General features: G+C 41.0%; 1 protein-coding gene across 1 annotated transcript in view; it reads right to left on the reverse strand.

Annotated features, from left to right (window-relative positions):
- RECK (reversion inducing cysteine rich protein with kazal motifs) overlaps window positions 1-13,369 on the reverse strand; it is a 69,537-nt gene that overhangs the window by 50,381 nt on the left and 5,787 nt on the right. The window contains exons 3-4 of the mRNA XM_075142881.1: window positions 7,117-7,191; window positions 4,806-4,842 (exon numbers count right to left, since the gene is read on the reverse strand). Coding sequence (XP_074998982.1) covers window positions 4,806-4,842; window positions 7,117-7,191 — 112 coding nt within the window. The remainder of the gene's footprint in view (window positions 1-4,805; window positions 4,843-7,116; window positions 7,192-13,369) is intronic.

Consider the following 13,369-nt stretch of genomic DNA (forward strand, 5'->3'; position numbering starts at 1 on the left):
AAAACAAGATTTCCAGAAATCTTTGCTGCAATAACCAGCAATACCCAGGAGAAATACATGATAAATACAGCTGTACAGCTTTAGGGGCCATGTCACCACTGAATAGTCACCAGTGAATCACCACCACTGAATAATCAAGCGTCCATATTTTGTGCAACACAGAGCCTGTGGTTTTCAGACATACTTTTACTTGAACTAAACTGTGCTAAAAGAATGAAGCAAGCTACAAATACATGCCAAATTAAGAATGCTGATAAGTTTCAGCCATAGTTAGTATCTTCTTGGCAAGTGGCCCTCTCCCCAGGATGTTTACGAGTAGCAGACAAGCTTGCAGTGAAAAAACTGATATCACATCTTCAAAAAACATTGAACTGCAATTTTAATACAGCAACTTATAAAATATAGCAACTTATAAAAACCTTGTGGTCAAGGTAATTAAAATACATGCGCTTCTAGATGAAAATACACCTTCAGTGCACAATTAATTGACTGGAGTTCACAGTTCTGATTATTCACCAAATTAACTGATAGAAGTACAATACAGATCCCTGAACTATAAAAGATCATCTAGTTATGTAACACGGGCTGTTGTCGCACATCTCCTCCAAAAAGTTTCCAGAAGCCACATCACATTAGTGAGATGACTTACAACACACACATTTTTCTTCCTTATTATAAACCTTTTATTGCAGTCTCCACAAGAGTATTGAAGTCAAAAACAGAGGTAAAAAGCTGCATAAACATAAAAAATCAGAATATCATCTCTGATACATTTGTGATTAAAGAAACATTCTACATTCTGAAAATATCTGAGAAATGCTGGATCACCGTGATCCCGAGGAAACTGGGGAGGAAAACAAACACGAAGATGGAAAAAGAAGAAAGTGAAAAACAACTATGCTTCTCATGTTCAAGAGTTGTGTGTGTCAAGAAGGGTGCAAGAAAGTCCAAGCCAGAATTTTGTTGTCTCTTTGAAGTCTTCTACAGTCTGCTTACAGAAAATGATAAAGCTTAAAATCAGAACTTAGTTATCATCTAGAATTACAGGTTGTTGGGTTTGCTCTTCCCCGCCCCCCAAGCTGGGGGTCCCTCAATAGTCTTTTGTAGGCAGTTTCTTGAACAGTATCGTGTGTGCATGGTCATAAAGAAACTTTAATCTCCTAGACAAGTCCCAAAAAATAATACTTGTTCTGTAGGCCTACTGGATTTAATAAACAAACATTGACAAACTAATGATACTTGTCTTCAGAAAACATGGAAAAATAATTTTCTTCCAGAGAATACTTACACTTCCAGAGAATACAACATTTAGTCTTAAGAATTTAAGGCTTACAACACTGTCTTGGCAAGGACAATAAAACACGTCTTAACAATGTTGTTTTGTGAGGATGAGCCATAAAAGAAAGTTAATAGAAGACCATCGTGATGGGTTTAAAGAAGTGGAAACAAATGTGAAAAAGAATGGTAGCTCAAGTGGTAGCTGTAAGAATATTAAGATTTTAAGGTAACTATTGTAATGAAGTTACTGGTAAATCAAACAATTCCAAAATTTTAACACAGATCAGTAATATCAAGTTGCTGTGGGGAAGGAATGAAAGAGGAGTAAACACAAGCTATGATGAAAATACATAAAGGATATATCAAGCAGTAAATTATAAGGCAGAGTCCCAAATTATTTAGCATGTATGTTGTGTTATGACAGGATGCCACTGAAACCCATACACAAAACAGGTTTCCACCTGCATTCTTAAGTAAAATGCCAGGCATGTCAATCAGCTGTTAAGAAACAAAATAACTATCAAAGTCATCTGTTTATCCAGCCAATATTCTGCAACTGTCTGTGATAATGCCAATGTTGGGAGGGCTGTATACAGTTTCATCGTTGTGTGTATGTGTGAAAACACTTTGTGGATGCTGTACTATGAAAAATCAGAGATGATGATCCAGCCAAAACTCAGTTTGTGGCCCCATTCTAAACTCTGTTATGAAATACTTTCTGTACTGAGGGTAGTCAAAGGGCAGAAAAATCATAAAGAAAACCACAGAATCACTGAGGTTGGAAGGAACCTCTGGAGATTATTTAGCCCAACCTCCCTGCTCAAAGCAAGGTCAGCTAGAGCAGACAGCCCAGGACCAGGCCCAATAACGTTTTGAATACCTCCACAGATGGAGACTCCAAAACTTCTCTGAGCAACCTCTTCCACTGTTCAATCATCCTTACAGTAAAAAAGTTTTTTCTTATATTTAAATGGAAGTTACCATTGTTCAATCTGTGCTCACTGTCTCTTGTCCTGCCACTGGATACCACTAAGAAGAGCATGGCTCCATCTTCTTTACACAATTCCATCAGATAGTTATACATACTGATAAGATCCACCCCCCTCAGCTTTCTCTTCTTGACAACAGTAACCAATCCCAGCTCTCTCAGCTTATCCTCAGATATGTTCCAGTCCCTTAATCATCTTGAAGTGGCTCTTTGCTGGACTTGTTCCAGTGTGTTCATATCTTTCTTGTACCGAGATGCCCAGAATTGGACACAGTATCCCTGATGTGGTCTCATCAATGCTGAGAGAGGGGAAGGATCACCTCCCTTGATCTGCTGGCAACACTCTCCCTAATGCAGCCTGGGTGCTGTTGGCCTTCTTTGCTACAAGGGCACATTGCTGGATCATGTTCCACTTGCTGTCCACCAGGATCCCCAGGTATGTTTCTACAAAGCTGCTTTCCAGCTGGTCAGCCTCCTGTGTGCTGTGGAGTATGGGGCCTTCACCAGGTGCAGGACTTTGCATTTCCTTTTTTGGAACTTCATGAGGTTCCTGTCTGCCTATTTCTACAGCTTGTCAACATCCCTCTGAATGACAGCACAACTATCTGGTCTAGCAACCTCTCCTCCCAGTTTTGTATCATCTGCAAATACACTGAGGGTGCACTCTGTCCCATCATTAATGAAGATATTAAATAGGACTAGACCCAGAATCAACCCCTGGGATACTGGCCTCCAGCTGGACTCTGCGCCACTGATCACAAACCTTTGAGCCCAGCAATTCAGCCAGTCTTCAATCCACCTCCACTGTCCGCTAATCCAGCCCACACTTCATCAGTTTGTCTATAAGGATGTTATACAAAGCAGTGCTGAAAGCCTTACTAAAGTTGAGACAGACAACATCCACTGCTCTCCCGTCATCTAACAAGCCAGTCATCTCATCATAGAGGATCATCAGGTTGGTTAAGCATGATTTCCCCTTCGTAAATCCATGATAACTATAACCAATCACCACCTTGTCTTTGATGTGTTTGGAAATGGTTTGCAGGAAGATCTGCTCTATTACCTTCCCAGGGTTTAAGGTGAGACTGACCAGCCTGCAGTTCCCCAAGTCCTCCTTGCCCTTCCTACAGGCAGGAGTGACATTTGCTTTCTTCCAGTCCTCAGCATCCTCTCTCAGTAGCCATGACCTTTCAAAGATTATTGACAGTGACCCTGCAATGACATTAGCCAACTTCCTCTGCACTCATAAGGGTATCCATCAGGTCGCATAGACTTGCGTTCACTTTGCTTAAATATTACCTAACCTGATCCTCCTCCATCAAGTGCAAGTCTTCCTTGCTCTGGACTTTACCACTGATCTCAGGCATATGGCACTCCTGAAGGCTCATCTCACCAGCAAAGACTGAGGCAAGAAGGCCATGGCCTTTTTAATGTCATTTGTCACCAGGTTTCCTGCCCCATTCAGCAGCAGGCTGTCATTTTCCCTGTCTTCCTTTTGCTGCTAATGTAGTTAAAGAAATAGGGCAGCTTTCTGGCTGCCCTTCACATACCTCACCAGGATCAACTCCAAATAGGCCCTGGCTCTTCTAACCCCATCATGCATAACTGGAGCTTAGGTAAGGTAATCCTTGAAAATCAACCAGCTCTCTTGGACTCCTCTTCTCTCCAGGCCTGTATCCCATGGGATTCTTCCAAGCAGATTGCCTGTGCCCTCCTGTATTGTCTCTTCAAAAGGTACCAGAGTGATTATAGTTGCCCATGAGCATCAGGGCCTGTGAACATGAGACTTCTTCCAGTTGCATGAAGAAGGCCTCATCTACTACTTCTTCCTGATCAGGCAGACTGTAGCTGACACCTGCAACATCACCCATGTTGGACTGCTCACTAATATGTTGATATGCCCATACTATGCCACTCATATGCCCAGGTGCTGTTCTCAGCTGGCTCATCATCAATTCCCGGGTAGAGCTGCAGGCATGCAAGTTACACTCCCACATAAAGGGCAACTCCCTCTCCTCACCTTCCTGGCCTGTCCTTCCTGTACCTGTCCATCACAGCACTCCTGCTGTGGGAGCCCTCCTGCTATGTCTCTGTGACCCTAATAAAATCGCAGCCCTGTAACTGCACATAGACTTCTAACTCCTCCTGATTGCTCCCCATGCTGTGTGCACTAGCGTAATTTTTTTTCCCAAATTATACTGCATTTAGAGCAAAGTTGCAATAATCCATGATTTTATACATCAGGCTAAGGTATACTGAAACTAAAAATAATAGAAAACCTTTAAAGGATGTGTCACATAAGCATACATGTTTAATCACACAAATATATTAAACATTTTCTAACTAGGGAAAGAAAGGAAGTGTTAAAAAAAAGCACAAGTAACCCAGTTTAGACTAAAGGAAACTAGACATCAAATACAGTTTATATAATGAAAGTTAAATTATCACAAAATCTATAGGTGCAGGTGGTAGACACAACATCAAAACATGCATACGATAGAAACACAACAAAATTCAATAGTAAACTAGTATTTCTTACCTGGCAAAGAAGAATTTATACAACCCCACACTTCTCCCTGAAAAGTAAAATGCAATTAATCAAAAGTAAGTCTACAGAATAAGAGAGCTTCTAGCAGACAAAACAGCATGTTCAGCATTTTTACCCTGGATTTTAAATATCCTATTGGAAGAATTCTTATGTCTAAAACATCTTTTGAAGAAGCGCTATGTGACATAAGTTGAGTGCCATTTGCTTTGACTCTGCCATCTACAGAGTACGGAATCAATAGCAGCGTTTTTGTAGGTCCAGAACATGCTGTGATTACCTGGAATATGCTAGCTAGTCAACTTTCTCCATCAGTGTTTAGAGAACTAAGTAGCAACTGTTTAGACAAAGAAAAAGGTTTCTCTAGGACCAAGACCTATGGAGAAGCAAATTGCCCTAGAACTCCTTTCCACCAGCTTAAAAAAACCCCCAAACAACACATACAACCATGCACAAAACAAAAGAAAGAGATTTTAAGGTACTCCAGAGACCAGAGAAATGTAGCTTCAGGGAAAGATAGATACATGGAAAGAGTTGTATAAGTGAAGTTTACTAACATGAAAAGTTACAATAGGGATCTGTTGGGTTCACCCTGACTGCAAAGCACTTCTGGTCCTAAGCAGACCTAAGTGGCTGCTGGTGTTAGGTGGAAGGATTCTGTAAATATTTCTTTTTTTTTGGCAGAAAAAAGGTGAAAACCTTACCAAAGAGTTGCTGTCCCTATATCTCTCATTACCGTTACTACCGAGACTACTAGCCAAGTTGACTAGGGTGGATTCTTTACACTGGGGCTAGTATAAAAATCTCAGGTCAGACGCCGGTCTGCCACAAGTACCTATGTCACCCACCCAATAAAAGTTACAAATGTCCTGGAAGAAGGAGGTTTAGGCAACAGAGGAAGAATTCCATCTCAGGTAAGAATTTTAGTTCAACTGTCAGAAACAAGTACATATCACAGTTACAGTGGATGCGCTGTGTTAGAAGCCTGAAGAATTAAAAGCTATGGGAGTTGCTATAAACTGTATGCTAGATGTTTAACATCCTACAACTGGAGTCTTACAACACTTTTATTTAAGATACACACTGGACAGTAAACTTGCACTTTATAAAGATGGTAATTGGGAGTTAAAAAAAATCATCGTGTCGATCCTTTTCCCCTTTCAGATACTCTCCGATCCTGTCTTCTAAAAATGCACTCCTCTACTGTACAGATAGATCCTACTCTTCCTATCAGGGAATAAAAGATAAAGAAAACCAGTATCAAAACAAATACTGTTCACCACTTTGATATGTTTTCATGCCACAGCTTTTACTCATACCATCATACATACACACCATACATGTATGATCTATAACTTTCCAAGACCTTAGAGCTGATGATCCACAGAAACAAAACATTGAAAAAAATGTACTTTTGACACACAGGAGGAAAGGATCTGTAAGTAAACACACTCTTGCAAAGTTGCTTATAAAATGTTATTCTCAGATTTACTACTCCTGCACATTGCCCATTTGAGCCAAGTATATGTTTTAGGCTAGCTGGAAACAGTATTGATACTGTTTAGAAGTAACAAAAATTGCAAGAAGAAAGCAGACCTTTCTGACAGCAAATGTGTTGAGACATAAGTTGCCAAGAGGTAAGACTCCAGAGTCTACAATTTGAATGATAGTGCTTATCTCTTCCCCAATTATATCATCTCTAAGACAGGGAGCAGATTACATTCTTCATTTTTTTAGTGATACACTACAGAACTTTTAGGAAACCATAATCTTACTTATTCAATAAAAGCATTACTTCAGTTTGTCAGATATGGCCATAAACCATTCAGAGCAGCTATGAGGGTCTCCTTGCCTTAGCCCAACCAAGACCTCACAGCTTTTCCCATACACAAGCTGGAACTCATGATCTAATTTAAGTTGCTGCCATCAACACCCAAGTGACAATCACTGAGCACAATTTTTTACAACATAAGTCACGATTTTCATTGCATTTCATAGCTAACACAACCAGGACACCTAGCAAAATTGTCAAGTCCCATCTTACTGCAAGTAGTTTAATATATAATGGCTTTACCAAAAAAAAAAAAAAATCCTACTTTGAGGATCAAATCTCATTATAAGCATTTTTCTAGTCCTCATCACAAGGAAGGAAAAGCTTGAAGACATACACACATGTTCTACCAGCTCAAAACTCAGTGAGTAAATAAAATACAAGTAATTTTAAAACCTTATTTTTGCAAGCAAAACTTTGTTAATATAAGAGTAGCTGTTTTGTTTTCTTTAATTAAAAACTAGCAAGCCTTACCATTGATTCTGGACAATACTCAGGTGCTCGCTGCAGCAAGTGCTTCAAACGGGAATCACTCTTGGAAGACAAAATCTGTTGGAAACAAAACACACCTTAAAACATATAGAATGTAACTACACATTGAGTACTTTCTTCAGTTCATTTAATCAGATTTAGTTTCACTGCTATCTACCCTTTGACAACTTTGGCTAACAGTTAATATGTAAACAATGCAAAATTAAGATTTTCTGTTATATATCTCTAGTCTTTCAAGTATGTTTTTATGAAGAAGGAGTTTTTATATTTACAAGTGAATGAGAATTTCCTCCTCAAACACTTCAATCAAACAGTTTCTATTGAATAGGCAGCGTGAAAAACAGAGGATTTCTGCCCCACATATCAAAATATTATACAACTCTATTTACTTAATTAACCTTCTGCTACATGTTACATGACCTCAGGCAACTAAACTCCTTCCAAAAAACCGTGAAACAAGTAATTTTTATGGAACAAAGATGAACAAAACCTAGATTAGTTAAAGAGACTATCAAAACAGGGGAATGAATACTACCCACAGCAGAGCAAGATCAAGTTAAGTACCACCTAAGCAAACTGAACATCCAGAAGTTCATGAGACTGGATGGGATGCCAACTGAGGATGTTGAGAAGCTAGCCACTGTCATTGCAAGGTAGCTTTGCTACCATTTTTGAAAGACCATGGTGGTTGAATGAGGTTCCTGATGATTGAAAAAAGACAAACATCATATCCACTAGAAAGGCAAGAAGGATAATCTGGGGAATTACAGGCTGTTCAGCCTAACCTCAACCCCACAGGAAGACTGTGGAACAAATCCTCACAGAAGCCATGTCAGGGCATATGAAGGACAAGAAGGTGACTGGGAACAGTCAGCACAGGCATACCAAGGGCAAATTTGGCCTGATAGCTTTCCATAATGAAAAAACTGGTTTCGTAGAAAAGTGGAGAACAGGGTATGTTGCCTACCTTAACTGTAAAAAGGTTTTTGCACCGTCTCCCACTGTATCTTTAGAGCCAAACTGGTGAAACATGGATGGGATGGGTGGGCTACAAGGTGGGCGAGAAACTGCCTGGACAGTAGCGCTCAAAGATTAGCAGTCAGCAGTTCAATGTCTAAGCGTTGGCCACTTAGAAGTGGTATAATACAGGAATCAAACCAATACTATTAATGGCTTTACTAGCGAGCCGGACAATGGGGCAGAAAAAGTCCTCAGCAGGTACGCAGATGAGCCTAAACTGGGAGCTGTCCTCAACATACTGGAGGGTGGAGCTGCCACTCAGATGCGTTTCAACAGGCTGTAGCAATGGGCTGACAGGAAACTCAAGCAGTTCAACAAAAGCAAACACAGAATCTTGCAGCTGAAATGGAATAACCCCACACAACAGTACAGGCTGGGTGCTCACTGGCTATAAAGCAGCTTTGTAGAAAAGAGTGTTGGGTCCCGGTGGATGACAAGTTGAACGTGGGTCACCGGTGCACCGAAGCAGCACTGAAAGCTAACAGCATACTGCACTTCATTAGCAACAGCACTGCCAGCAGGTTAAAGGAAGATGACCATTCTCTTCTATTAAGCACTGATGAGGCCACATTTGAAATACCAAACTCAGTTTTGTGCCACTCCTGTGCAAAGAATGTTATTGATGAACTGCAGAGAGTCCAGTAGAAGGCCACAAAGGATGCTGGACTTTATGACATACCAAGACAGGCCAAGGTAAAAGAATCTGTTCAAACTGAAGAAAGGTTAAGAGGGAGCAGGGGGGAATCTAAATTCCTGTCCTCCAGTACCTGAAGATGGATTATAGAAAAGTCAAGTCAGACTGTTCTCAGAGTTGCACAGTGGAAGGATGAGCTGCAAAAGTAACAAGTTGCAGCAAGAGAAATTCTGACTGGATGCAAAGTAAAAAAAAAAAAATCTTCACCATGAGAGTAGTTAAGTGCTGGAACAGATTCCCCAGAGAGGCTGTGGAAAGCCTATCCTTGAGGATATTCAAAACTTGACTAACAACATCCTGAGCAACATGATTTAATTTTGAAGCTAGCACCTCTCTGTGCAGGAAGTCAGACAAAATGACTCTTCCAACTTAAATTATTTTGCATAGCTATACTTGGGAAGAAATCTTACCTTACCTCATTGACTTTCATACACAATTCTGAATCATGTAAATTTATCTTTTTTTCCCATTTTGTAGTGTTGCTCATTTCATTTCCTTACAACAGTAGCAATACTTTAACAGTTTATTACACGATGCCTTTACCTCATCAATCTTTTTGATGTTGTTTTTGTTGTTTGTTTTGTTTTTGTTTTTTAAAGTTTCATGGAAGTTAATGTAAGTTGAGCTCTCAGCACATTTTAAATTGTTTTCTGGTCCCACATTAATCATGTTTTTAGTTCTTGTTCCTTTTGCAGTCCAATTAAGTAAAACACTTACAAATTAAAACAAGAAACTGGGCAATAAAAGGCATGGAAACAGACTTATTAATGTGGGATATGAAACTGGAAATTACAGGAATAACTGAAACATGGATGCATTTCAGATCTTTCAGATGGAGAAATACATTACAGTTCTATTCTAAGTTTGCAACATGATAAACTCATGGAAAGAAAAACAAGAGAACAATAGTACTGGTTTCAGAAATGACAGCAAGAAAAGAACTGCAGTAGTATTTGGGATCTTCTGGGGTCATAGAACAATAAAATAATTCAGGTTGGAAGGGATCTCAGAAGATCATTTACTTCAACCTCCTGCTCAAAGCAGGGCCAACTATGAGGCCAGACCATGTTGCTCAGGGTTTTATCCAGTCAGGTCGTGAAAACCTTCGGGGATGGAGAATGCATAGCCTCTGTGTTTTCATGGTGGAAAAGCTCCTCCTTACAACTGACTGGAACTCTCTAGTTTAAATTTATGACTGCTCTCACTTGTCCTCCCGCTACTTACCACTGTGAAGAGCCTGACTCTGTCTTCTGAGCAATCTTATTACAGGTATTGGAAGGCTGCTCTGAGGAGCTGCTTCTTCCCCAGGCTAAAGGAAGCTTCCCTCAGCCTCTCCAGAGAGAGCAAGTGCTCCAGCACCTTGATGACTCTTTGCTAACTTGTTCCAGTTAACTGACGTCTTTCTTGTGACAGGGGGGAACAAAACTGGACACAGTATTCTAGATGTGGTCAGCAAGCGCTGACTAAATGGTGAGAATCATTTCTCTAGACCTACTGGCTATGCTCCTGTTACTATAGCCCAGGATGCCTTCTTTATTGTTGGGGCACACTGCCGGCTCACGTTCAGCTTGCTGTCTGTAGACTAGTACCCCTGGGTCCTTTTTCAGCAAATCTGCTCCCTAGTGAATCAATCTCCAACTTGTATTGTTGCAAGTGATTCTTTCTTCCCAGGTGCAGGACTTTGCATTTGTCCTTGCTGAAGTTCCTTCATAAAGTTCCTGTTGGCCAATTTCTTCCATCTGTCCAGATCCCTCTGGATGACAGTCCTGCCATTAAGATTTTCCTTCCAGCTTGGTACTGCCTGAAAACTAAACAAGAGTGGAATGTGTTGCCTCCTCCAGGTGATGTTAAACGGGACAGGTCCCAGGACAGATCCCTTTGGTATTCCACTTCTTATTAGCCTGCAGGCAGAGTAGGACCCACTAACCTCTATCTCTGAGCCTGATTATCCAACCAATTTTTTTACTCATCTAGTTGTCCATCCATCAAACCCATATTATCCTAAAATGGATACAAAAATATTGAGGGAGGCAGTGTTGAAAGTCTTGCTAAAGTCAACACAAATGACATCCGCTCCTTTCCCCTAATCCAGAAATTCAGCCTTATTATCAAAGGCAATCAGGTTTGTCAGGCATGATTTACCCCTTGCATGCTCAGAAATGTGTTCCGAGAGGACTCTGTCCATGATTTTCCCAGGGATTTAAGAGATGGTTAGTCTGTAGTTTGCTGGATTGGGAACCGTCCTGCGGGAGTTTTGTTTTTTGTTTGTTTGGTTTTTTTTTTTTGAAGATGGGTACATTGTTTGTCCTTCTCCAGCCATTGGAGACCTCCCCCAAGTTTCACAATCTTTCAAAGATGATAGAGAGTAACCTTGCAGTGACACCAGCCAGCTCTCGGCACCTTCAGATGCAGTCTATCTAGTCCCATGGACTTGTATGGGTCAAATTTTCTCCAGTAATTTCCTACTCAACCATCACTTATTGCTGGTATTACTCCTCCTTGAATCCCGTCTCTATGCACAGAGGACTGGGAGACCTTGTTAACAAAGACTCAGGAAAGAAGGCATTCAGTACCTCTGCCTTACTTGTGTTTGCTGACACTAAATCACACACGGCATTCAGCAACAGTCATGTATTTTTCCTTCTTCAGCCTTTAACTACTGCCATAGCATGTCTTGTTGCCCTTGACATCCTCTGCAAGTCTCAACTCCAGCTGAGCTTTGTCTTTCCTAATATAACCTTACGTGCCTGGGCAAACTTTCTAAATTCCACTTTTATAACCTTTCCCTGCTTCTACCTTCTCTATATTGCCTTTCTGCATTGAAGCTTGTTCAAGACTTCTCTCTTTAGCCAAGCCAGCCTCTTGAAACATTAACGTGTTTTCCTGAGGACTGGGATGGACTGTTCTTATTCTTGGAGGAGGATTTGGATAGAGATCTCTGAAGTGGTACAGAGATGAAGGCTGCCAGGAACCTTATCATTGTGAAACTTCCCAGAAATAAACTTAGGAAAAAAATGTCGATGAAAGAAAGACAGGCCCACTTATTGCTTGCTACAATATGTGACAGACTTAATCAAATAACCATGAAAAGGAGATGATACTGAAACTAAGCTTGGAATAATACTTACTAAGAATGCAAAATAATTGGATATTTGAATCATGTTAGTTGACAAACAAATCTGTAATCCAAGTTTTCTTTTTCAAAGGGCTCACTTAAAGTAGCTGAATTACTAGTTAGCCGAATTCCTTACTCTTAATCAAGTCTTTTTCCTTAACTGGCAGGATCACCGGGTCTCCTGTGCCCTTCACCCTAGCCCCTGGGCTGTAGTTACCTTTTACCCATCCAAGGCCTCCCTCAGTAGTATCACTGGTGTCCATATAGATGAGCAGCCAATGGATAATACTCTGAGGGTCAAAAAAACCTTGCAATTTCTGGAACATCCTAGATCTGAGCCGCTAAAAACCAAATGACCTTAGACAGCAAGTCTCATCTGCAGATGAGTGCCTCCATCCCCTACAGAAGGGAGTCCTTCTCCTGGTGGCACTGTTTACAACCAGTTGATTAGGCCAAGATGGCTTCCTGATGGAGCTTGTTCCTCCTCACCTGTTCTAAGGCCCCAAATCTAGTCTGTAAGTGCATATCCAAAGACAGGCGAAGAAACTTCTTCCTGCTGTCAGGAGTCACAGACTTTCAGTCTCCACTATGCATAGCCTCTGGCCATCCTTCTTTCCATGCAATGCATAGTTCAGGCTATTGCCCTTGCATGTTCTCCACGAAGAGCTCGTCTAGCTCCCATTTACACTAAGGCAATGCTTCTATCCTCAGCTTCTTTAGATCTGACAGTTCAGGAAGCTGACCAGAGCATGACTCCCACAGTTTAAGTGCCTTTGACTCAAGGAGAGACACCATCCTTTCCTTGCAGCCCAAGACTTGGATGGACACATTCTTCCTCAAGAGTCCCCTCTGGGTCAAGACCTCCAACATGTCATGTTTGGTTGGTCCAGCCAGTACCAGAGGCTGTCCTGCTGGACCTAACAGGTGCACACAGTCTCAAGCAGTACATCTGCACCTCCTGCTGGCCCCCTCCACAAGAAACGGCTGTGTTAACACCCAAATTCCTGTCTGTGCACCCTGGTCGCTGGCATTCCTTAAGCATTAGTTAAATAGAAATATGGGGCACAAGGCTGCTCTCTTTCCCTGCCATCCCTGGCAAGCAACTTCAATGTTTTATGACTCAAACTACCAAGTCTAGGAGGAAAACAGTTTTTAATTACTATGAAATAAATTATCATGTCAGGATGGTACAGTGTGGTGGCAGAGACAAGGCAACAAGTGCATGGCAAATATTTCAGAAAAGGTGTTTGGAAAGATGGGAAAAGGCAAATCATTCAGCCAACTCTGTTCCCTTACAGAGTCACCTCCCATGTATGTAAACCTTCATCCTACAAATTTTATGTTTAAGACAAGGGGGTAAGTATCAAATAATACATTCCAAAATAGATTCAACAAAGACAAGGCAT

The sequence above is a fragment of the Calonectris borealis genome, chromosome 2 (genome assembly GCF_964195595.1).
Source record: "Calonectris borealis chromosome 2, bCalBor7.hap1.2, whole genome shotgun sequence".
Taxonomy (NCBI): Eukaryota; Metazoa; Chordata; class Aves; order Procellariiformes; family Procellariidae; genus Calonectris; species Calonectris borealis.